Genomic DNA, 27855 nt, shown 5'->3' with positions numbered 1-27855 from the left:
CAATATACAATATAATATAACATGTTTTGTCTTCATTTGGTTTACGTTCCCTTAATACTGACGTTATTACGTACAGAAATGTACAAATTGATTCGTAATCTCATCGAATCATACTATAACGATGAATAATTTATTAGCATCGATGATATAGATATATCGGTGATAATTGTAGCAGTTTGAACGTGTTAACTGGAACCGACTAACGGAGGATTCGCCGCGTTTTCACGTGTTTATCGATCGTTCGGATTCGTTGCGACACCTTGGAAATGCAAAGATCGTGTTTTCTAAAAAAAGAAAGCGCGTGCCTTACGTTTTCCACTCATAGACGTCCCGTACACTTTAATTGTGCATTATGGTCGTGTGAGAGAAAATTATCTTTGCTTACTGGGTCAGCTTATAGTCACGGCGGGGAAGGGGAGGGAAAAATAATTACGATGGCGAAGGTGCGCAGGACAAGATATAAATAATACAAACCGACTTTTATGCGTTTCCGTGGAACGAACCCACCATTTATAACATTGATACTCATCGGCTAAAACTACCGTTCTCGCTCAGGTGTTTAAACATTGCTCCAACTATCACCGGAATAACGTGAAATGAATTAGAAGCGTTCACGATACTTTCAGAGAAACAATCTACTTTCAACAGAACACGTTATCGCTCGGAAATAGTTAATTGTCAGAGAGAAGAAAAATTAGCTATCGAGCTGTTTGTAGTTAAGTTTTGTTTAAGAAACTGAACTTTCAGCAAATCAGCTAAATTTAATAAACCAATTTCAATTTACGCAAACAATGAATCTAAGAATTATACTTTTGTTTCAGCCTAACACTTCTCTTTTGCGAAATGTTTGCGACTTCGTTCGCTGCAGACATACATAGTTATCATTAATTTACATTTGAATGTGCTTCGCTAGTAAATGCTATGCAAAAACTAAAAATATTTGTCTCAACGAGTTAAAGTTATGCAAATTTGATTTGTTCATGTATCTTCATTATTTGACCCGCAGAGTATAGAATAATTATAATCTGACACAACCTAACGATAACGGCGCGCTCTATATACTGCAACACACTATCCTTTTTAGTTTAGTAGATAAGAAACACATATAAAATTGAATCGAATCTCCCTACGTACGAGGTCACCTCAGACTCCCTCTAGGCTCTAAAAAAAATTGTGATATCGAAGGTAGAAATTATATGATATACAGATTGATTCGAATTGAATGGAAATAGAATATAGCGAATATCGACTCGTTCAAAAGTAAGTGGAACAACGATGCCCGATCCAATAACTGACGGCGTGGAGCTCTATTGAATCGCTTCCGTACATATGTACATTATGTTTCAATAATTCTTGCCACAAGTGGGTGGATGGTATACGAATAGACGGTAAGATTATTAGAGCACCGTGAGTTCGTCTAAGTTAGCTAACTCGTTTGTTATCACGTATATCACAAGAAGGAGAAAGGAATTAATATTGCCTAGGAACACAAACTAATAATGTAGGCTTGCTGAACAAATTAATCTTTGTTGAGAAATGGCAAATAATCTCTTCTTTCAAGATCTGCAGATCAATGTGACTTGCTTCAAATAATTATATTATAGCATAATTCAATCATTCTTTGTGACTTATTTAATCCTTATTTGAAAATACCTCGAAAGAACTGTGAACACGATGAAGTCAATAGATTGTTACCAAGTTGATTGCCACGTCAGCATCTATAAAAGTCTCACGCGATCAAAGTAATTTGTTTAATGAAAGAGTAGTCGAGATATCAAGAATTGTCGCAACCTTTTTACATTTTAACATACGTGGCACAATTGAAGAGAAGTAATTCTTTCTTTGAGGAAAATGAATTGAAAATGTAGAATACTAAATACTAAATGAAAAAAAAACAATTTAAAAAACAGGACATTTTCGAGTTCGATGACACACGGATCGCCGTCGTCAAATCGATCTAAAATTTTGCATAGATTATTTTTATATTATATTTATGTAGGAGCACCCTGTATATCACACTACAAAAATTATATACTAAATCTTGAAATAAAATGCTCAGAATGAAATCATAAAATAGACCGGGGAACCGAACAATGTCTTCTTGTCATAAATGATTAGAAGTGAACTCGTTCGTCCTAATTTCTGAGTGTTTTGAATCGATGTAGAACGTAGGGTGGTGCCCCACGAAGGCTTCTACCCTTCCTACGCAAAAGCGTACGAGTAGACACGCGTCGCGCAGCGTCGATTGCGGCAGGGACAAAATCAATTGGCGCCTCAAGGCTGAATAATTACTCCTTCCACAATGCCCACTGTTTGCTTAATTGCTCTCCCATTGCTTCATAAATTCACTTTTCTGGAAAAGCAGCGGTTTGACGTCCAGTAAAACCTGCATCCGAAACTTTTTTAATTTAAAAGTAAAGCAATTTAACCAAAATTACATTTGTTTATATTGCTTTCGGAATTGAAATCACTAAAACGTTTTCAAATGTTTACGCACATGTTACAACAGAAGGTGATACAAGATAATGTACGATCACTTCTCTAACAAATTAATTACGATTTTCCTTTTGAAGCTGAGTGGTTATATCGCTTTACGGCTGATTAAAAAGTTAACGCGGTCTAGCGTTGGTCCTTGGCCCAGAAGTTGAGGAAAGTTGGTATACGCAACAAGACCAACAAAAATTAAATAACGACAGCTCAAGATAATCATGACTTAGAGCGTAGACTATACAATGGTATGTAGATCGCCACAGCTTGGGATACGTTATCAATAGGATAATGTTTCAATCATTCTTGTTTTCGTTATCTCTTTGCAATTCCATGTAAATTGATTGCAACGGTGACAAAATTGTGCTTCCTAGGATCGCAATTTTCTACTATCTCAGTGTGCTGTTTTCTCTGCTTCGACATTCGTCGAATGTCTTCTTAAATTCTTTGATCCTGTGCTCCACTCTGTTTAAAAAAACGTTTGATTTTCTAATTTAACAATTAGCAGCTGGTCGATACACAAGGTTTCGTTTAGGGCGGGAGGTAACGCGGCACGAAAAGCTTGATTACATAGAAACTAGCAGTGGGCTGGCATCACAGACACAAATAAACGTATTACTAGCCAGCTTTTCATGGAAGCACGTGTATTCGAAAAGTTTATGTTTCAAGTACGAAGTGCGGAGATTGTGTGAGATTAAATACACATTCACAGTTCCTTTCTAATAGCATGTTGCTTCAACCGGACAAGAAATAAACCATTAGATTCGTTGGTTTTGGCGACTCCCGACTTCTATTTGGTCATTCGTCATATTCTGTTTGGTCATCTCAAAGAGACCGGTACTCATTACCAAAATCCCGAGCACTTTAAATGCTTCAATTGCAATCAAAAACGTTAAACAGCGATCGCGAAACATGCCCTAAGAACCCCAATTCGCACCATTTCGATGCTCCCCACCCCGTTATCACTTCGACTGCCGACCCAACAACCTCGAACATTTCACAAAATTTAAAAAAAAAATATAACTTAATGAAATATTATTATTATTATATATTATAAAATATATATATTATATACATATTGCTTTTGCAATCTTTCCCCTTTCGTATAAACTACTCGAATTTGTAAGACATGATATATTAACGGGTGGCGCGGCAGTAAAAGTGGTAACTGAAAAACAAAGGATAAAATACGCGGCAGCCAGGAGAGTCGTAACGGTTTGAAACCAGTTCGCTAATCGTGCGTCAGCCGGTACATTTTGAGTTATCAGCATATATTTCCAGAAACCTCCTGACCCGGTACCCCTAATTGCACCTCGCCTTGTTTGCGATTGATAAGAGCATCGGCCGTTGAGCTAATCGGCTTCGATCGTTCGGCAAATTTACGCATCTGTGTCAACGGGCTAGATGAACCAAAACGAGGAGACCTGTACAACGGGCGCTGGTCGACGTATTCGAGACGTTATCCCGTACCCCACTTTCGGTAGCTCGCCGGATCTTCGACGGATTCTACGCGTGTCGGATCGCATCGCACAATGGTTACACACGTTGCGCGTAGAAGCCCTGAGATACGATTGTGTGTACACACAGGTACAGGACGGGGACCGTCGCGTCGGGTCGCGTCGCGTCGGCCGCGCGTTAAACGATGACTCGAGCCGGTAAAGGGGGAGAGTATTCGAATAAGGAGGAGAGAGGGAGAGTGAGTGTCAGCGAAGGAGAAGCAAAAGCAGCGTTCGAACGGAGAGGGGAGCAAAATAACCGAGTGGCCGAGAAAGATGGACAGAGAAAATGAGGATGGCGGAGAGAGGGGGACGATATAATCGGTGAGACCAAGTCAAAGGAGGGAGGGAGCCGAGCGAGACCGGGGACAAAGGGAGAAAGAGAGAAAGAGCTCCGCAGTCGGTTTTACCCATTTCAGTTTCACTCAGACCCCGGCCTGAAATCGCGCGAGTCCGTGCCGAAGGTACCATTCGAGCCCGCGACCTCGTGTCCGAATTAAACGACGATTTTCCAGGCTGCCGCGCCTCGTGGTCGTTTCACGAAACCCCCCGTGTGCGCTGGAGAACGCGTTTGATTTTCCGCGGCGCGCACCGTCCGAGACCAGCCCGACAGTTTCGAGCGTGCCTCGCGGAACGGTGTCACGTTTTGTCGGCGGACGAAACGAGTTTCTATCAGCCGGCTGCGACCGAAGGGCGAGATCCTAACATACGGAGCAACGTGAGTACACAGCAACCGAATCTCGTCGCCGCGAATTGGAGCATCGATCGCGCGATTGTTGGCTCGTGTGTTTTTTTCCGCACCGAACGAAAAACCGCTTCGATTCGAAGCCCGCGATTCTCAGATCCGCAACCGATAAAACACGGCCGGGGCCAAGCCTGTCCCGACTGATTGGCATCGAGAGCGATTCGGCCGCGAGAATCAACAGGCTCCTGCGAATCCAGGCTCGGCTCCTCCGAATAACACGCGCGTCTCGTTCGTCGTCGAATCGAGCGACGCCCACGCTGATCGACGATGTTGCAAATGCGAAACGTCCGGGTGCAATTACGGTTTCGGGAATCGACCGAGCTTGGGCTCTCGAAGTCGCGGAGCAGTGTTTGCTTTCTTTCTGGAGGTGATTCGTTTGCATCGAGCCTCGTAAAAACGGAAGAGAAAGGGACGAGGCCTTCCGCGGAAGGCTTTTTTCGGCAGCGTAAATCATCGGTCGCGATGGATCGGAATTTTCCAGCATCCATATTGTTACGGCATCGGCAGTATTGTTGCGAGTGTTCGCGCGCAACCACTTCTGTGCCGCGCCGAGCGTGTAGAAAACGCGCGCGTAATAGTAGACGCGGGCATCGTAACGCGGACATAGCGATCGCATGGGTGGAACTCGATGACCTCGGACGTCGCGTAACTTTCGACCGACTGAAAGGAACCCTCCCTTCGACTTTTTCCTTGATCGTTCTTTTTTCTGTTTTTTTATTACGTTTTCTCCTACCGAAGCCCTTTCCTTCTTCGCGCCTCGAGTTTCATTATTCATCTGGATGGAATCGAGGGGTCTTCGGGTATCTCGTAGGGGACAGTTATTTATCACACGTTCTCACCGTTTCGCGTTTGTCTGCTTCCCCGACTTTCAGCGTAGCGTCAATATTCAGTGATTTTTTTTATCTCTTTGCACATCTTCCGCGCGGTAAAGTTCACGCAGAAGTAGGTTTCTGAAATAATTTGAACTCACGTGAAATATTGAGCATTGAAAACGTCTCGGACGAATCGCCTTCAGATTATCGGAATATGTGCAGCTAATATTTGGCTTTGCAGTTGAAGTCGATAGCTAGCCGCGTAAACATTCATTTTTGCGCGCGTGGTTATCATTCGTGGCATAACCAAGCCGTGGCGAAAAATCGTTCGCGTTCATTCCGAAAGAATTCGTCCTTCGAGAAAGATTAATCACAACCAGTGAAATCGAGAACTAGGATGACTAAACACCGACGGGTGTTAAGCATTTGTATTACACGTGATCGTCTGAAAGTCACTGGAGTGAAATGTTTGGCAAATTGTGGAGAAACTTTCCTTCGAGTTTTATCATTCGCACTTTCATTGAGAAGAAATTCGTTCTTAAGCTCCAAGTGTCTAAGCGAATCCTTATCGGATCTACCGCGCGTAAACATTGGCGTGGACACTTTGCAATGCGAAACCTTGAATTAATTAAGCGCGATACGCGCGTTTAATGGGTCACCGTCGTGTTCCCATAGCGGGGTGCTTAATTCGGAAATTAATTTAGCTTCGACAGACTTAACCGGGAACAACGGAACGCGTTGAGAGAAAACATATGCGACGGATTCGGAACGTCATAGTTTATAATATTATAAAGTGTGCGGGCGACAAACGTTGCGCTCCGATCCAGCCTTATGCAACCCACTTAATATTTATCCGTGCTCTAAAAGCGTCTAGCACGTACGGAATATCAATCAGTTGACTCAGAAAATATTGCGCAACGTTGATCGCTTCACTTGTCACCGATTATTACTTTCGACGGTAACGGAGTGGCAGGATTTCTTTGCAGCAGGTGGCCGTGGAGAAATCGTCGCGTTCCTAATGTCCATGCTTACAACTTAATAGATTCTCGATCGCCGGAGGTACTTAACAGTACGTTGATTCAATTTGGACCTAATACAGCCGACCCAGTGACCGGCCACTGTTGGAAACGCGACGGGGCTGTATTGACCCGTCCTTTCGAAAAAACAAGACCCTAACGAGACTTCCATCTGCCCGAATTCGCAGACGCTGACAACGCGCGTATGTCCGATGGTGGGACGACGGAGTGCGTTTTTAACGATTTTCTCATCGTTGATTTAACCTTCGGCCGTGCAACCTCGACGCACGTCCCGCCGATGCTCCGGCGTCGATCCTTTCTGGTTCCATCGGTTCTTTTTCTTTCGCGACATAAATCAGCGGGCGTTCAGCGAACGGTGTCCCGAGAGCGCAAGCGTGTCTCTCTTTCTCGAGAGAAAACGATTCATGGAAAGTCACGACTGCAACCGTGAAACTCTCGGGAACGCGGCGTTCCTCGTCGATGATGCGGGTACGCGCGATGATGTCAAGCCGAGGAGAACCGGGGTTTCTGTTTTCGTTCGACGGTCTGAATCATACAGACTCTGCTCGCAACCGCAATTCTATCAATCTTTTACGCAACACGATGGCGGCCACGAATGAGACATTAAAGTCGTGCTCGTTCGTTGTCATCGAATGAAATGAAATCGCTTTATCGGTCGGCGGTGTGCGCCGAGAATCCGCGTAATCAGCAATTTTCAATATCACGGGACGATTGACCCGGAACTGGCGAATTGTCCTGCGCGGACAATCGGCACGCTGACGTATCGCTGATAAATTAATATTCCCAGGAGCTAGGTCTTTAGAATAAACGGTCGTCGACAAATGCGTGACACGAATTTCAGAAACCCGCATGAGATACGGTTGCCGTCTCGGTTGCTTGTTAATTGTACGATACGTTTAAATAGCTTTCGAGCACAACACACGGATTATCTCTTACAATAATAATTTCGAGATTGACGTTAATTGTTTGCTCGAGGTGAAAAGCTGTTTGCAAGTTGTGTTTAAGGAAGACGGTGCAGGAACTTGAGAATTACTAGGTGGCCGTTGCACGTTGCCTCCACCTGTTTCCTCTTCTTACGTTTCATTGTACGGCTCCAAGTGTTTTGTATACACTTCCGAATCTTATACTGTCATTAGGCTAACAAGGGAACATACCGCGCACGCGAATTAAGGAAACCATTGTAACCATGAAAGTTTCGAGAGAAAAGGTCGTTTCTTTTAATTAGTTTACTATCATTTGGCGCAAGGTCTATTAGTTACTTGACGTAATTAGAGAATATGTAGTGAATTCTCCCCAAATTATACTTCAGCTTGTAGACAAAAATGGACAATTTCGGAAGAGGAGATACGATTATTTTTACAGTTGTCGATTGTTAATAACTATAAAAACGAGGTGCAAAGTGCTCGAATCATCGCATCTCCTCTCCCAAAATTGTTAATTTTTATTTACAAACCGAAGGACAATTGGGGAGAATTTACTGTACTCGTTATTCATCTATGAAACGAAAATATACAGGATTTCCTAAAATTATGGTATTTCCGGGAAATAAGGGGTTCCCGAAGTCATTTGAAGTAACTTTTTCCTTTTAGCGAAAATGCAGTCCGCGGTTTTCTTTACGAGTTATTAACGCAAAACGCTGACCAATGAGAGGCGAGCTCGCCTAGCGGCCGAGCCAATTAGCGGAACCGGGCTAGCTAAGCTCGCTTTTCATTGGTCACTGTTTTTCGTTAATAACTCTTAAACGAAGCCCCGGATTGCATTTTCGCTAAGGAAAAAATTACTTCAAATGACTCCTCATTTCCCGGAAGTACCATAATTTTAGGAAACCCTGTACAAAGCTACTACCACTTATTTCGATGATTCATTCTTAAAGATATATAGATACGGCAAGACAAACAATTTGAGGAAGAACATAGTTTGTTGGGATAGTATTAGTGGAAAGCTGCCAAATGTGTACTTCTGGACCCGAAACGTCTTAAACGGATACGCTATTAACAGCTCTCTCACATATCCTCGGGACGAATTCCCTCGAATTTCATTAAAGTCTCGTATTCAAAGATTCTTTACCTTTTAATACTGTTCCCGTCTCATCCGCCGCACTTTTGACCAGCTGCAGAAGCTTCCGCAAAGACTTGAACCATCCTCGGAAATTCCGCGGACGATTCTCCGGATGAAAGCTGCGAAGGTGGAGCTTCTGCAAGGGCCCCTAAGGCGATCAAATAGACCGGCGATAAAATGCTTAATTTAAACGTCTGGTAACAAGCAAAAAGAGCAGACCGTTTGCTCGGCCGGGGACGGTAATAAGAGTCTAGCGACGATGCTCGTCGCTGAAGTGATCGATACGTCGAAGCGGGCGCTCGCAATTACGGCTCGATGAGGAATTGCGTTGCTCTAATTAAGCTCCTATGGGTCGGGGGTGCCATTTAGAAGGGCCAGGACGCCATTTACGTCGTCTCGGTACGAGGAAGGAAGTGCCACGGTGACGTCACCGCGTCTCGGGTCCCGATCGTTCCATTATTTTTACGTTTTACATACATCGGCCGGCGGATTACTTAATGCGAAGGGAGAAGCCACTTTCTCTCTCTCGTGTAATGCGTCTTTAAGGCAGTATGTCGGTGCGTGACCGAGCCTACGGGAGAGCTTCGTGCCATAGCTCGTTGCAAAACCGGTATATTATACTTCCCGTCGACTGTACGGTGACTCGCGTAACATAGAACAGCTTCCGCCACTTATTCCCCTCCGATATATCGGCTATTTATCGTGGCCGATCGGTGGCCCTCGTTGCCTCTAATCCGCGACGTAACGATGGCCCGGCATCGTCTCCCCGCGAATTATTCAACGCTTTCACTAGTTTTCTCGCGCGGATGAGGTAGCCAAGATTTTATCGAACGAAAGGTTGATGCGTTAGCGGTCATAGGTTTCGCCGCCGGAGATAATCTCGTAATCGAATATCGCGGTTTAGGTTTTGAATCGTACAGAATACACGGATACCGTGCTTATTACTTTCTATTATTTGACCGAGGCGATTTATGATCTCGCGGAGATCTGTGCTAACGATAGGATCCCCGTTCCCACCGATATTTATAAAAGTGAAACGTTGCCTACGAGCTTCTTCGTCACTCCACCATGTTAAGATCCCTCTGCTTAGCTTTGGATCACCGATTTTTACTTTCATTTCGTACATGACGGTAATAACCTGTGGTAATGACCATCGGGTCTTCCTTTCGATCGTTTTAAAAATAAATTCCGTTTTGTAAGGGTGTTAAAAAAGCCCTTGATTCATTATTTTGTCAATAAATAAAAAAAAAACAGAAAGTAAGATTTCAAAGCTACCAGAAGAAAATGTCGAAGCGTTTGTTCGTTTTATTATTCTAAACATTAAAACATCGTCTTTCATTTTCTCGTGAAAGAACGGAGCGACTTTACGAACAACCGATACAAGTTTGATTTAAATATTATCCTGTTGTTAACGCAACCACCGTTTACGTAATTAAATTAGGACTAACTGAAGGACAGTATTTTTTCTAAAGCATTGACAAGTAGATGCAAGAAGGAAAAATATGCGTACGTGTACACCAACCGAGTATTCTGACAGACGATCGATACCGAACGGGTTCTTCGGAGACGAAAGATATTCATAAACGAGAATCGTAAACACACCCAATGTTACGTGAGAACGTTGCTTCTCGACGCGATGTAATAAGCACGCGTCGATTATGATGTAACTCGAAATAATCAAATGTAATGAGCAACGGGGTATTAAAAATCCGCACGACCTTCGAGCGCGATGCACGAAATCGTAATATCACGGATCGTGCACCCGTGCACGAGGATTCGCTTTTATTATCTTCCCGCGAACAATAGGCGAGCACGAAGACCACACGCAAAGCTGTTCGCGAGTCGGATGTGCTCAATCGAAGTGCGAAGTTGTACTCGCTCCGGAAACGTGGTTTCTCTGGTCTTTTTATCTACACTGATCCGCCGATTAGACTACATCGCTGTGCATTTAACTCGTAAGTCTTGCACGTCAACATTAACGTCGGAAGTGGCTTTGCAGAAGCCACGCACACTCTGCGTGATTTTATAGACGCGCTAGTTCGTTTACCTTTTTACATTTCTGCGATGTTTTTTCTACCATAATCATTATTTTCTGTAGTTTATGCTTCTAATAAAATTCTCCATTTCTAATCGGGAAGGAAATCAATGCCTCAAGAAATTTCTTTTATTTCCTCGAAATATACGTATGTATGCCTTTGTCGTTTTGCTTTTGATCTGAAATATTCTATTCACCGGAAACAGTTACAGAGAATTGAATAATCATTCTCTAGCTGATCCTAGCAGACATTTTGTATGCTCATGACTATGATTTCACTTTACGTAAAAAGATCTTTTATCTTGACGTGTGCGTATGCAGCTTGCCTCGAAATTGACGGTGTAATCGTAATGGGACTGATTCTGCACGAAAAAGTGAGTTTCTTAACATTTAGTTAACCAAATAGGGACATCTCCCCGTTTTAAATTCTGTCGATTGATGACCGAATGGGGAAATCTTCCACTCCTAATTTCTAAAAATTAAAAATGATTGCTTCATTTTATTAAGATTTATATATAATAATATATAATATATTAATACTATATATATATATATAATATGCATAATATATATAATATATATAATATAATATTATATATATATATATATATATATAAATAATAAAAAAATATATAAATTATATATTAATAAATAAAATATATATTTATATATATATTAATAGTTATAATATAATATTATATATGTATTAATAGTTATAATATAATATTATATATATTAATAATTATAATATAATATTAAATATATTAATAATTATAATATATATAATAATATATTAAGATTTATATATAATAAGATTTATAATTTTGTTGAAGAAGTAACTGGCGCGGTCGTGAAATTGTTAAGAACACGAAGTGTCATCCTATGATAAACGATTTCGAAAATGAAGCCAATGCACAAAACATTGAATAGCAAATTACCATGCCTGTTCACGACTTTCCGTTTCTACATGAAAACACCGGCCGGCGCGTGCGGGTGAAACATTCTGGTTTACGCTTTCGTTTTATTTATTCGTGCATAATCGCACTGCCTTTCCGGTTCTGCTTGCCAGAAATGCTCTGTATGATTAAGAGCACAAATCGACGGAAAGGTCTCGCACCTACTTTAAATCAAACGAAGTGATCGACGTTCATTTGAAAACTGTTGCGTCACGGCCACCCATCGACGCAAATACCTGTTTTCCCGACTGTGAAAAGAATAACGTGATAACTCATGCGGATTAGGATGCAACGCGGGGTACAATGCTCGTGATTCACTCGGACGGATAGAAATCGCGCGCGGAGGAAAACCGACGGACGAGCTGTGCAGGCAATCGCGAAACGGAAAACGAGGCGATTCACGTCGAGCCGTCATTATCTGAAGAGTAACGCAATTATTTTTTCCTGACGGATTGCGGTCCCGAGTCGGTCCAAAGTTCCACATCTAGGTCAAACACGTTGATGAAAATTACACGGCAGCGCGAATTAGATAACGCGATGACAATTGAATAATGTCGACGGTGATTAACGGGCCTGTTATTACGGCGACGAGCTACCTTGTCTTCAAAATATAGAAATACCAGTGGGTCCTCGATGAACCGGTTTCGTCGGGCCCGAGTGTGCTCGGATTAATTGAGACTGGAGGAAAAACAACTGAGCACGTAATTTATATACATTAAACAACGAATAAACGTTTTGGTACATCGCACAGTGGAATCTTCTCAAAAAATTCGAAATGGATAATCAGACATTGATATTTGGCTATAATTCTATAATTGGAATATATTTAATCGGAATTCTATAACTGAAATTTAATTGGCTATAATTCTATACCGTTGGTCACGAAGATTGTTGATAAGCACTGTTTGATACTTTAAATATTCGAGCATGCTAAAAACAGGTAAAATTTTTCGATTATAGTTGACGTCTTATTTTAAGTCACGAATCATGTTAGAGCAGGACTTTCGATGAATGTCACAATTCGGTCTTTATCGTTATAACGTAATATGACAACGCTATAGGAAATAGCGCAATACTTAATTCAAAAATATTATGCATTGTTTGTTTGCAAAGATCATCTTTAGAACATGTATTTTAAAGACACAATGTTATACAAATGGTTTCTTTGAGGATGAACTTTGGCTTCACACATTAAAGATGTTACCATCTTTAATAACCGATTTCAGTGAAAGTTTCAACATATACAGGGTGTCTGCGAAACAGGTGCACAAACTTCGGTATCGTATTCTACACTTTCCAAGGTTGAGAAAAGGTCATATAAACATAAGACCGGAAACTCTTTGTTTTAGAGATATAAACACTTTTTGTATGCGAGATCAGATTTTAAAGATTTGCAACTTACATAATAAATTGCTGAAAATTACTTCCCTGTACCCTGGTACACGCTTCGCATCTACGTTTCATAAACTACCGAATACGTTCAAAAAGTCCTGGTGTATATTTCAAATTTTGTCACATGCCGTGACAATCAAATTTTTTAGCGTTACGATATTGTTAATAGTATTTGTCAATATTGTTGATTACCTTACTATAATTTGCTATTATCTCAAAAATGATGAGTTTCCGGACCTTTGGTGGTATACATACAGACCAATACCATAGGTCACCACGTTCATATAACCTTTTCTCATCCTTAGGGGTTATAGAATACGATACCGAAGTTTGTTCACCTATTTCAGAGACAGCCTGTATATAAGTTACCGATATCTACAAAATGCGTCTCATAAATTTTCGTTATAGGCACAGCAAAAAAGTGGAAAAACATAATTTTTTAATTCTTTTATCATGCCAAACAATCGCAATTTTTTAAACAAATCTTTTAGCCATTGTCTAGTCTACTAATTCATCTAACATTTTTTAAAAAATTTAGTTCGATTGACCCGATTATAAAAAAGTTATTCTGTTTCAAAAGGTGTACGAATATATTGTACACCGACTGTGTACATACATATGTACACTTTAAATATGGCATTTTAGCCAACATTTTGAGAAATGGTGGTTTTCGCCGTAAAAATATAATAAAAAATTAGGATAACTTATCCCGGAGGACACACTGCTGCATGCATTTATCGTTCGGATGATATGCTTTGTTTATAATTACAGATCTGGGCATCGCCAGCGATGCGTAACTAACACTGTTCCGTTCGAAGTCGCCGACAATATTTACATCGGCACTCGTTTCACCGACATTGACTTTATGTTTACATGCCAATGTCATTCGATTCGATTGGCGTGTAAACATAAAGCCAATGTCAGTGAAGCGAGCTTCGATGGAAACATTGTCGGGACAAGAAATTATATCGCATATGACTTTTCCGTCGAATATTTGTGTATATTGTTTTAGAACAACGACAAGATTGGATTCATTGAAACTTTCTACGATTTTTGTCATAATATGTGCTTCAATGAAAAAGTTCACATAAAAATTTCTAAGGAAAACATTTTCATGGTATCAGGAATTGTAAAAGAATAAAAATCAGAAACCAATTATTTTGACTGGTTAATCAAAATCGCAGTTAATCAAGGCCATGGATAATATCGGATCCGAGTTAATCAAGATTTCATAGTACGCGCGAGAGATACCATCTACGACTCACGATCAATGATTCTACCTCGAGAATGCTTTACGTGACATGAACGTGTACTGCGGACTAACGTCTTGCAATAACTTGTAGGACTGGAAAATTTTATAATATGTCACTGTATAGAATGAGAATACATGAGTTATAAATCATCCGACCTAGAACTGTACTAGTGGACGAAATTATGGGACACTGTAAATCATCGGAATAAGGGCGCAATGTTGCTCTTATATTACACAAGATTGTACGATACAGGGTAATTTAATTGGAGCCAATAATTTCAGCAATTAAAGGAATAATATAAGAAATATTCCATTCAAACGAAAGTAATAGAATTTCACTTAGACGAGATCAGAAAACACCATGTCTGGAAATAGCCGTAATTGGCTATAGCCAACCATAGTTAGAAATAGCTGTAGCTCAGATGATATAATTGAACAAAATCATTGAAAATATTTCATAATATTAATGGATTAGAGTATAATGGATGTATAATCCATAGTATTAATGGATTAGATGACTATAGCCAACCATAGTTAGAAATAGCTACAGCTCAGACGATATAATTGATCAAAATCATTGAAAATATTTTATAGTATCAATGAATTAACCTTCCTTCAGTTTATACTATCTTGATGATTCGGTAAGACAAATTTTTGTAATAATCTTTCTATCTAATTCTATCTAATGTTTATATATAAAATTGCTCCTCTAACTTATCAATATTGGTATTAATCATTTTTGGTATTAATGTTTCGCGATCATGCTGGTCAATTTAAAATAAGTGTGTTTCCAGTTCATAAATATATTTTTAAAAATCTAATTGTGATGATTTTATTAGATTATAATTCCGAGCTTCTGAAGGAGAGAGAGAGAAAAAGAGAGAGAGAGAGAGAGAGAGAGAGGAGAGAGAGAAAGAGAGAGAGAGAGAGAGAGAGGAGAGAGAGAAAGAGAGAGAGAGAGAGAGAGAGGAGAGAGAGAGAAAGAGTCAGATGATATCGTATAAACGAGATACTTTATTAGCAAAGTGTTTCCAAGCATTCACAGTAGATTACGAATGAGACAGAAAGTATTCATGCAAATTTGTACCTTGACGATCTATTTTGGCGAGACGTTAATAAAAAATTTACAAATCGATCCAGTAGATTAGGAGAGAAACATAGGTGTGGGTGACGATGATTGAGGGGGTTATAAGACACACGCGGTTGACGAAGATAAGTACTATGACTATAATTAACTTGGCAAGCATGTTCAAACTATTGAGACGATATTACGTGGCCTCGAACAAGAACCGTCTATTACCACTCATAAAAAGTTGAAATTTGTCTATAGGTGCAAGCTTAAATGTTCCAATGGCGAATGCGTTAAGCCTTATTGTCTTCTTAGAACTACGTGTTCACACGTTGGCGATTTATAAAATGCCTACATCGAATTTCTGAATACACGAGAGAAAAATGAATCACTGACATACAAATTGGTAATGTTTGTTTCATCCCATTAGATTTACAAAATGTACATTACACTAGATTTAGAAACTCTCGTTTGATTTTGATATTATGACATGTGGCGTTTTTCCTTACATCCATATATATTACATAGCTTCATGGGCTAGGAATCAATGTCCAATATGATATAATAACTTACAAAACTAAATTAAGCCATGCACTCATTCATTCGTCTCGGTTGATTTCCCCATTCACTTCCTGTATCTTAATCCTAACAGCACTATTCTATACAATCGTTTTTTACTCTTTAGCTTTTTCATCTCCTTTTCTTGCCTTCTTTTCTGTAGCCACTCAAGTCATTCTGTAATCTTTTTACCCCGTTTCTCGCTTATTGCTTCCACAGTGTTGATCCTGTCGTTTTCTCTACGGACTTTCTTCGCATATATCACAGAATACAGCAGATTCTCTCCAATTGTCGAAATACATATAGATGACAAGTTTACCAGAACAAAAACTGGAGCTACAGTAAATTCTGTCCAATTATCTCTCAGCTCGTAAACAGAAATGGCCAATTTGGGAAGAGCAGACACGATTATTCGAGCTTTGCAGCTCGTTTTTATAGTTTTCGATTGTCAACAACTATAAAAACGAGCTCCGAGGCTCGAACAATCGCATCTCCTCTTCCCAAATTGTCGATTTCAGTTTACAAGCTGAGGGACAATTGGAGAGAATTTACCCGTAGTTCCAGTTTTTGTTCTGGAAAACTTGCCATTTACATGTATGTCTACGTGCTAATATTTGTTTATTGATCCGTTTTATTAGATTGCATTCGCCCCTGTCTCTCTACATTCCTCTTGAACGATGATTTACATTGCTTCGACCAAAATTCGCCATTCCCCCCGCCCATCAGAACAATCTTTCTAGGCCGTGTGCATTGAGTCATCCGCGAAACAAAAAGTACAGCGCAGCATAGAAATCGCGGACAAAAAAAGAGTACCTTGCGAGCCAAGGCACGATGGTATGCAACTCGGAACGAACCAGCTCGCGAATATCATCTGTCCGTCGATAAACGCAAGCGTATATTGTCCGACCGTCCGAAATGACCCACTTTTGCCGGCCTCAGAAAGAGAAGTCGCTGGTACGTGTCCATCTACGCGAAGGTCGTTGCTCATCGTGCCCGGCAGGTGCAATATCTCCTGCCGGACCAGCATCGCAAATGTTCCCTGCGTTCCGAAAGCGGAGCCGCGCGCTCTCGATCCTCGCGGCATGCAAACACGAATCGGTCTCGATCCTTGCGTCACGTAAGATCCGTGAGTTAGTTAGAGGTGGAACGCGAGGGCGTGATTCACAATGGCAATGTCGAGCGAGGCTTGCTCATAGACTCCGATGATCTTGAAACTCCGGTGATCGCCGGCGAACGATCAACCGGCCAGCCCACGGACCGTCAGGACAATTAACAAACTGCGAATCGTCTCGATCTTCGGCGAAGTTGAGCAACTTTCGGACGGCTCGTTCGTGACGATGTTTTATTGCGTTTCCACAAACCTCTTCCGTTTGAACCCCGGCGACCTCGGCCAGCCCCAGATCGTTCGCAGCGATTTCTCGTCGCTTCGAACCACGAAATGGATGGTTTCTGGATGGTAGATTACCGTGAAAAGTAACTCCTGCATTTTTCGAGATCTCGAGCCGTGCATTGCCCTTCGGAAGTTTGACACACGTATCCGTTCTTAGAATACCCCCTCTCTGGGGAATAGTTTGCTACCTTATCGGATCGTATCAATCGCCTACAAGTAATGTTTTCTTGGCACGATTAGCTAGGATAATTAGTGTACGAAAATTCGTCTTCGGGTAATGTTCCCTTGACACGATGAAGATAATTATTATGTTTGAAAATTCTTCAATAAAATATCAAGATTGTAATATGATTGTAAACGCATTTAATCTCGACCTTACGGGTCACTAAGTACAGCATAGTGAAGATAAGTTTTCATTATTGTGTGTGTGTGTGTGTTCGAGATTACCTTACTTCAAGTGAGGTTCTCTTAACTTGATTAGGATAATTGTTATATGAAAATTCTTAAATAAAATATCAAGATTATAATGTTATTGTAATCGTATCTAATCTCGATCCTACAGGTCATTAAGTAATGACGATAAGTTCATTATTTTAGTAATTTAGTAAATTATCTTACTTCGAGTAAGATTCTCTTAACACTAAACCCACCAAGCAGTAATACTAACTGGCATGTACTGCTTCACAAAAGTGAGAAGACCGAATTTATTTGGAATTTGTAAAGTTTTTATTATAAGACTTGCTCCAATAATATAACTTATTCAAGCGTTTTCCACGAAAGAGTCTCGGAACTTTGCAGAATTGCAAAATAAGAAAGCGGTCACTTTGACCGCAGTAGGTTTAGTGTTAACTCGATTAGGATAATTTTTATATAAAAATTCTTAAATAAAATATCAAGATTATAATATTATTGTAATCGTATTTAATCTCGACCCTACAGGTCACTAAGTAATGACGATAAGTTCATTATTTTAGTAATTTAGTAAATTACCTTACTTCGAGTAAGATTCTCTTAACTCGATTAGGGTAATTGTTATATAAAAATTCTTAAATAAAATATCAAGATTATAATATTATTGTAATTGCATTTAATCGTAACTCTACGGGTCATTAAGTAAAGACGATATGTTTATTATTGTGTTCGAGATTACTATATTTCGAGCGAGGTTCTCTTAACTTGATTAGGATAATTGTTATATGAAAATTCTTAAATAAAATATAAAGATTATAATATTATTGTAATCGTATTTGATCTCGACCCTACAGGTCACTATGTAATGACGATAAGTTCATTATTTTAGTAATTTAGTAAATCACCTTACTTCGAGTAAGATTCTCTTAACTCGATTAGGATAATTGTTATATAAAAATTCTTAAATAAAATATCAAAATTATAATATTATTGTAATCGCATTTAATCGTAACTCTACGGGTCATTAAGTAAAGACGATATGTTTACTATTGTGTTCGAGATTACTATATTTCGAGAGAGGTTCCCTTAACTCGATCAGGATAATTGTTATATAAAAATTCTTAAATTAAATATCAAGATTATAATATTATCGTAATCGTATTTAATCTCGACCCTACAGGTCACTAAGTAATGACGATAAGTTCATTATTTTAGTAATTTAGTAAATTACCTTACTTCGAGTAAGATTCTCTTAACTCGATTAGGGTAATTATTATATAAAAATTCTTAAATAAAATATATCAAGATTATAATATTATTGTAATCGCATTTAATCGTAACTCTACGGGTCACTAAGTAATGACGATATGCTTATTATTATGTTCGCGCGCGCGCGCGCGCGCGAGATTACTATGTTTCAAGTGGGGTTCTCTTAACTCGATCAGGATAATTGTTATATGGAAATTCTTAAATAAAATATCAAGATTATAATATTATTGTAATCGAATTTAATCGTAACTCTACGGGTCACTAAGTAATGACAATAAGTTCATTATTATGTTCGAAATTACTATATTTCGAGTGAGGTTCCCTTAACTCGATCAGGATAATTGTTATATGGAAAATCTTAAATAAAATATCAAAATTAAAAATTAAAATTAATATTATAAATAATATTATAAATAATATTATAAATAATATATAAATTAAAAATTAATATTATTGTAATCGCATTTAATCGTAACCCTACGGTTCGTGGCACGTATATTTAATATATTCATGTGGGATAGAGGTGCGTACTAAAGGACCATATGGTTATTAGGCTTTCATATTCAACAGTCCGTATACACGCATTCACTTTAAAACATTGCACCTGGTTGAATGAAAGGAATCTTTAGTCTCGACCCCTGCACGGATTAAACGATCCGCATCTCTCGATGTGCTCGAATCTGCGAACGAGCCAGCTGCGACGCTAACATAGCGTCGTAATTATCTCATTGGTAGGTATCACCTGTTCGATGGTGTACGCGATGTAGTTTGAGACGCCGTGACGGCCTCAGGGATCGCAGGAAGCGTGTTACGTAAAACAATGTAAATCGTATTTAGAGATGCTTGCACTGATCTCGAGCATTACAAAAGCTTTGAGTCACGGGAAAATGTAAAAATAGCGCGCATTACTATTTCATGCCCACACACGAACGGATCTCTCTTGAACTTGTGTATGTATGTACTTGTTATCTTATGAAACCGAGAACTACCAAGTCTCAAGGATCTTGACTTAGAACGTGTTTCTCTGCATCGAATTAGCGATTGTTTTTTTCGAACGTTTTATCTTCCCCGGATTTCGAGATTTCCTGAATTGGTAATTAATTTATTCGAGATTAATTAATTAATTAGTCGCTTGTCGGATAACATTTGAGCCGTTTATTTTGAAAGTGGCATAAGTCACTTTACCGTAATGAAAAGTGGTGATTTTTTAATGTTTATACGAAATTATTTATACTGAGAAAAATATCAGTATCCTGAGATAACAAATACAAGTAAATCTTCTCGAAAGTTAGCATCCATATTTTTAAACGTGTTAAAACGCAAACCCTTAAATATATCGACTTAACAACAAAGTGACTTATGCCACTTTCAAAATAAACGGCTCATTTGAAGGATGAAAGAAACAAAATAAGGCGGAAAAGAATCATATAAATTAAAAGTAGACGGCGACGGATTGTTTTTTGCATTTGCTTCTTATGTATTATTATTATTGCTTCTCTCTTATATGTGTATATTGAAAAACAATTCCTATTTGGATTATATGGTAGATACAATGGTATTTGTTTCACAGTTGCATTAATAAACAGCCTGTTGATTGACCTGCTGAACAGGTTTTGCGTTTGGATATAAAAATTCCAGGAACGGAGTTCTTCTCATATTATACTTACGTCAGCTTTATGGAAAATACATTTTCAACTTTTCTGCAGCTAGAATCTGACACTCCTATCGCAAAAATAGACTACAGAAATTTCAAGCAATCACCTCTATTTTCATTCTGAAATCCACCACTGCGTCATCTAGATGCAAAATAGTTTATGTTAACCGTCTCGATGCTGGACCATTTTATTTCATATCGCATACAGCGAAATATTTCATGAATGTGAAATTTGTTTATTACAAAGGTAAATATCTGAAGTATGGATATTTGATAAGCGGATAATTATATTTGTTTGTATAACAATTAGAATAATAATTTTGAATTGTTGTGTTTAAAGTTTAATAGCATATTGTCATTATTTTCCCAATAAAATATATCACATTCTGGTTAATTTTCACCCGCAGCAAAAAAAGATTGCCGACACCTGATATACATATAGAAAAACACCGGAGCGAGCTTGTTTCAAATGGATGATATGTAAAATTACTCTTCCGCACATCGCCCCTTAATGAGAAAATAAGAATAAATGAGAATCCACTTCAGGGTGTCGCGATAACGCGGCGGGGAGCGTGTTAAAGATTGAACTGTAGGTTGTTGAACTCGGCTAGACAGCTACCTGTAAGCCGGATTTAGAGGCGACCAATTAAAAAGAAATGTCTTCGTTAGGCTGTATTGTTGTTTACGTGTTTTCACCTGTCGTTGAGATCGATTCGAATGACTCAGCCGTTCGATATTAAAATAAAATGAAAAAGGAAAAGTGACCAGACGGTTGCGCAATCACGGCCAATTGGCCTCAAGTATGTAGGCCAGCGGAAGAAGAAAATTGGGGACGATAACGTGGCACGTGGAATTGCGAAGAAGTCTTTCTACGTGCTGTCAGGCCTGTGACATCGGCACGGAATCAATTTCGAAGCCCAGTTTGGCGATCGATCGCCGATCGTCTTTGGACATCGCAATGATTACGCGATCGGTTCTACCTAATTGAGAAACGGTTGCACTTGCAAAACAATGCATTAAAGTTCTGCGAGGTTCTTCTGCCTAATCGCAGGTTTCCGAAGTCATGCGACAGCTTTGCGCCGGTTCGCACCTGTGGCTAGTTTACCGGAGGGAAAAGAATTGCCATCGATCGACAAAAGTTCGCGTGCACGTAATTTGCGAGCTAGGATAAAACCGCATCCCTTATTTCCGGACAATAGTTCGCCGCGTGCGTTTCTGTCGTTTTATCGCGCAACGAATGCTCCGAGTCTTGGAAAAAGCACTTCAAGCGACTTCTACTGTTTGCAGATCCAGAGATAGTGCAAAATGGGCTACGGAACGGAGATGGACGGCTGCGGACGGTGTATGAAGTACTCGCTTTTCTTCGTCAACTTCGTCATCTTTGTAAGCATCGGAGGCCATGTATTGAGACCACTTTTGCTAGACGAGCTTCCATTACTTTTCCGATTCCGTGTAAAAGTCGTCCAGTTGGATTAAACGCGATGACTGAACAGCGGATTTTTATGTGAAATAAAAATTCGCTACGTCGGTTGCAAAAATTACAAGCTAAATAGCAAATTCTTTCTCTCTGTAATAATTTAAATATATTCCAAATAATACATTATCAGTTCTTAATTGTTTTAATCTGTTATTTTAAATTGCTCGAACTATAAAGACTTTTTTCATTGGTAGTGATTGAATCAATTTCTTAACACAAGCATACATTATCGTAAAAATAGCGAAAGATCCAAGTGAACTGTCGAAATAAACTGTCGGCGTTCGGTAGGCTTGTTGTTTTGTTAGCGAAAGTTCGATCTTTTTATAGATGTCCTATTAAAAAGTCCTGGGAAAACAATGAAATTTTCGAATGCAAAGAAACGTGAACATTTCAGCTCGGCGGAGTGGCCATAGTGGCACTGGCAGCATGGGCTATGGTGGACAAAGTACCATGGATCGGCGAACTGGTGGGTAATGATCTCTTAACGGGAGCGATCTACGTCCTGCTCGCTGGCGGTATCATCGTGGCTATTATCTCGTTTTTCGGATGCATCGGCGCGTCGAGGGAAGTCAAGTGCATGCTTCTCACGGTAAAGCTCCCTTTCGCTAGCCGATGTCGTCGTCGTTCGCGGCGTGAATTCTAAACGGCCGAATTCTGAACGATTCCAGTACTTTATCATCGTGTTCCTGCTGTTCGTGACAATGCTAATTGGCGGAGTCCTCGCGTACGTGTTCCGTGAGAAGTTGGTGAACACGCTGCAAAGGGAAATGTCGAGTTCGATGAGAGTTTACGATAGTCGCAAGGCTGTCAGGGAAGCATGGGACACGACGCAATCCACGGTGAGCATTGATACCCGCCGATAATTTTGAAAGCCGTGCTCGTACTGGTTTTATGCTAACACTATCCGGTAGGCAAGACAACTATTTGATAAAAATTTTTAACCAGTTTGACCATTTTAACCATTATTTTAACCAAAGGTACGCGCGTATTTTCTTTTTTTTTAGTCGGGTCTATGCGACCAAAACGCCATAAGCTTGTACGAATACCGTAGGAGAAGGTTAAAAGTGAACTTCGAGCACGTATTATCGTACCATACCTGTTTCTCGCGAATCAAATTTCTACCACCTTGAACATTGGGAAGCCTGTTTCACTCCACAGCCCAGTTTCTAGCAACAGATTTCGTTTCCCAACCGAATGGGATGCATCAAGCTGAATTGTTAACTGCTTGTTTAGCACAATATACCTCGTTAACGCTTTGCAAACGGCCTAGAGAAACTTTGTTTTCATGTTTCGCCGTGTTTACGATGTCTGTGTAATTAAAGGGAGTTAGTATTAATTATAGTGATAAAATCTGTTCGAAGAATGCCACTGTAACTATGTTACAAGCATCACTGTAGTTAGCTAATTGTTTTACGTAAGTATTCGGTACAAGAAACTCGCAAGTACTAGCATCAGCTTGCAGATCCTTTTTGTGTTATCACCGAAGTTTGTTTTGCCTGTCGCGAAAATTTTACAACATGAAATAGATTGAACCGTTGATCCGACTCTAATCGACATTTTTTCTTTCGACTTTAGCTCCACTGCTGTGGCGTAAATGGATGGCGAGATTGGGGAAGTCTGGGTCTGAACGTTCCGGCGAGTTGTTGTCGTGAAATTCAGCCTGGCCAGGTAAAGATCAATTTCCTTAACGAGCTGGTTCAGGATGGAAAAGTTAGTCGTCCACGGATCTGTGAATACGGAATTGCAGTAATTAGTGATTCGCGCGGTGCTCGCGTCTGGATCAAGTATTTCTCTTCGAACTCGGAGATAGACAAATTGCCCGCCTTCGCGCGTATTAATTGCCTCCAGCTAGGCTGGCTCTGGTAATTAATAATAAGTCGTCTTAATTAATATCTGCGAGTCAAATGATTGCCATCGAGTTTCTACGTTAGAAATTGTTTGTAATGTGCGAGACCGTGCGATTTGAAATTACAATGCACAGCGTGCAGCTGTTTGTTCAGATGTATCTGTTAAAATCGGTGCACTATACGTATGAAAGTGCATCACACTGGTAGAATGACCTGAGTAATAACAGTGGCTAATCAGAATTCTCTAATTATAGCAAGCTAGAATGTTGCGTAGTAGCTGTGTAGACGATCTTCGTTGCTACACAGTCTTCAATGAAGTAACATCTTTTTGAAATTGCACTTAATTTGCTCGTTGAATTAAGTAGACGGTGAAGTAGCAATCGCCGATTTGCAAGAATTACTTAGCAATTTAGATATCGCGGTTTTATGCAACATTATTGGCTCGATTACCTACCGTCGATTCAACAGGTCTCTGCATTTGTACCAACGAACGATAATGAATTCCTGGCTCGGATTTGCTTTCAAGGATGATTGCACCGGTGCAATTTAACTTAAACGATCCCAGAGAATTTCGAAACATCGACGACCTATTGATTACGTTCAGAAAAGCCTCCGCCGCGTCGCAACCTCTCGGTCAGCCTCGGCACTGTTTCGCCTCTCACGCTTTCACCGGTTCGATCGACTTTCCCAAGCCGAATCGTTTCTCATGCGGTTTCTCATCGATCTGTTGCAGCGGTTCAACTGCAATGCTGGACCAGACACGGTGAATCCCTCGAATGCCTATCTCGAAGGTTGCATGAACAGCACGCGGATTTACATGCAGAAGCACGCGACGATCATGGGCGGCGCTGGTATTGCAGTCGCGTGTCTGATGGTAGGAAATAACTTTCTCCGCTTGCGGTTCGATATAATAACTCCATTTTCACTATCGCATACCGATATAATTACTGTTAGATCATTTACACCATCGTTAATTAGTAAACTGAAAGGTTTCTTCAAGATTTCAGATTTATAGCCATGGACATATGCGTGCGGACATCGTTTGAAACGGAATTATTCTGAAATTATTATTATTAAATTTTCAGATCGAATAAAACAAGACAAATTTATTCAAGTTTAATTTTGTTGAGATGTTAGAAGGACTATAGTTTACTGGATAATGTACAGAAATCTTTTTTAAAGAAATTACAATTGAATGGAATGACGAGAAAGATACAAAAATTACGTTTTCCAATTTTTTTATCCGAGCGTGAAACATAAATTTAAACTTATACGCAAGCTGAAATTTCGTCGAGATCGGACAATTATGCATTGTCTAGCAGACTAGCCCGTTGTCTATCATCTCAAAAATATTTACATCGTTTGGTCTAATTTTAGAAACGTTATACCGTGTCAGCATGTGTCGGTAGCTGTACAAATATAACTAAATACATCTTTGCTGGTTCCAGTAAAATGTATTTTACTATTATACAAGTTTTAGAAAATTAAGAACGTGTTAATCGAATTGTATAATGGTAAAACACTCTTTCTTGCGTTATTTCAGCCGATCTATGAAGACCTATATTTTTTAATCCAAAAATGTGAATTGATAGTTGAATTTTGTACAGATTGCTGAGGTGGGTTAAATATATTTTAATTGGCAACGACTTGATTGCAGTTCTTCGGAATGATATTCTCGTGCGGGCTCTTCAAGATGATAGAATGACGAGAGAGTGAAGTGGTCTAAAGACACCTCAGTACGTCGAGGCAAAGCTAATGAAGACCAAGTGGATGGCAACCGTCCTCGAGCGACTCATACGAATTCATAATCAACGTCATCATCGTCATTGAGTGTACCTAGCTGAAGTATGAAAATCAAAATGCATCTCCACGCGCATCTACTCTTTCAATGTACAGTCCTCATCGTTTTGTTACATTTAGCATTACTCAATGTACCTTTATTTACTGTCTTTTTATCTTTCTGTAATTTATAGAGGTATAAGATAAGCGTTCTCGTTTAAGTGTATGATGTATTATATATAATTATTATCGTTAATACATTGTGTACCTTCTGCGCGGAATAAATATAACGTGTACGAAATAACCCAATATTTCTGGCGAATGTATCTTTAACGCTAAACCTAAATGTGCCGGTCAAAATGGCCGATCTCTCATTTCTTCGTCAAATTGTTGATGTTTCGAAGACTGATAAGAAACGTTCGAATAAATTCCTTCGGTCAAGCTCACAGCGTAATCAAAATGGCGAAAAGTCTAAATAAATTCAGTCTTATCATTCTTAAAAAGCGACACACGTCAGTCATTTTTCGAGCTTCAATGTGAAATCTTTTCCTCGTCGAGAGGTGCTTAGCGATTCTCAAATAGTCTACTTCCTTCATCCAAATCCCAGTGGAACTAGACGTAGAATCTCCTTTGACTAGGAAATCCTGCTGAATTTCATACGTGTCAAATCCGATATTTTTAATATTTGCTTGATCGTGAACCGTCGTCGTTCGATTCGTTATTCATACCGCAACGGCTGTGAACTTTCGAAATAGATTATTCTAGATAAAGGATTCCACCTTACTTTTCCATTCTGGGGCTCGTCCAGTTTCCCCATGTTTAAACCAATCGGCCCGAAATTTCCGACTCGGCAACAGGAAGTCTATCAAATTCCGCTTCTCATAAAGGTTTATTCATCCCTGACAGATATTCAATCGCAGCGGTCTTTAATTTCGTTTACGAAACGTGGGCGAGCCAGGACGCGTTCCCTAGGTGACTCCCCATTGAAAACCCTATTCGGACAACCCGTCTGCGTTTACCATATCCTGTCTCTCCGAGGCCGAGTATGAAAAGAGTTTAACGATTTATTGTTACCAGCCTGCACAGTCTATCCGCAATCACTATCCGGAGATCTCAGAAAATAAATTCTGCTAAAATTGTATTCCGAAATCATTGAACTTTGTTAAATATTTTACTATTTTATTATTTATATTTTACTTTAATTAATATTTTACCTTTTTTATTATTTTACTGTCTCAGGTGATATTTCCAAGAACATCTGAAATTTGTTATTGTTATCTATCATGAATTGATATAATTGTTTGCATTTATTTAGCACTAGAATTCTGTAGTTTGTATTTTTCGTAAGAATAACTACGGTAAATTCTCCCTAATTGACCCTTAGCGTGGAAATAAAAGTGAACAATTTGGGAAGAGGAGGTACGATTATGCGAGTCTTACGGCTTGTTTTTATAGTCGTTGACAATCGACTATCACATACAATCATTAAAAACGAGCCACGAGGCGTGAATAATCGTATCTCCTCTTCCCTCTGAGGTATAATTGGAGAGAATTTACTGTAGTAGGAAATAGTAAAACAGCTGGGTAATTTCTTTCAGGATATAATTTCCTTTATGACTGAACTACTGTTCGATATAGTACCGTAATTGGTATATATTTCCCGAACTAATGACCTTAATAACTTCAATTTCCAATTTTATAGTTTGATTCAATTATAACTTAATAAAAGATCATGAAAATGCTATACGATACTGATCATCAAGGAACTTGAGAGCATGAACATCATTTGGAATTACTTATGTTACACCGACGTTAAATTTTAACTTGTTTATTCAATTTTTGTTCATTTCCGATCCGTGCTGAGAATTCGAAGATGTTGAATGTCTTTCGTGTGCAATTTATTCAGATTCTTTTCGTATACTCTATGCATATTTTGTAACGCGAGACGTCTAAAAGTAAAACGAAGACTGTCCCAAAGAATGGATAGGAATGTTAAGGTGCTTAAAACGTAAGTTTTTAAATTATTAGATCAAAATTGCGATAGAATGATTCTATTGAACCAAAATCTCCAGAATCGTATGTAATAATGCGATTTATTTTTTTAGTACATTAATGTAAGAATTATTCCGAT

General features: G+C 39.4%; 1 protein-coding gene across 2 annotated transcripts; it reads left to right on the top strand.

The window, feature by feature from the left end:
* The first annotated feature begins 4388 nt into the window (after positions 1–4388).
* Positions 4389–26033, top strand: Tsp74F (Tetraspanin 74F). Of its 2 annotated transcripts, none has more exons than XM_076519746.1 (7): positions 4389–4701; positions 21909–22004; positions 22493–22687; positions 22767–22937; positions 23674–23766; positions 24679–24819; positions 25603–26033. In XM_076519746.1, the coding sequence occupies exons 2-7, from the start codon at positions 21927–21929 to the stop codon at positions 25648–25650; spliced, it is 726 nt and encodes a 241-aa protein (XP_076375861.1). In that variant the 5' UTR covers positions 4389–4701; positions 21909–21926; the 3' UTR covers positions 25651–26033. The 2 variants fall into 2 exon arrangements, with proteins under 2 accessions (XP_076375861.1, XP_076375862.1); XM_076519747.1 differs by lacking the exon at positions 4389–4701 and adding an exon at positions 10439–10590.
* Positions 26034–27855: the final 1822 nt, after the last annotated feature.

Source organism: Megalopta genalis, chromosome 3 (assembly GCF_051020955.1).
Source record: "Megalopta genalis isolate 19385.01 chromosome 3, iyMegGena1_principal, whole genome shotgun sequence".
NCBI lineage: Eukaryota > Metazoa > Arthropoda > Insecta > Hymenoptera > Halictidae > Megalopta > Megalopta genalis.
Note: the sequence above shows the minus strand (reverse complement) of the source record. Positions and strands in the feature narration are given on the sequence as shown.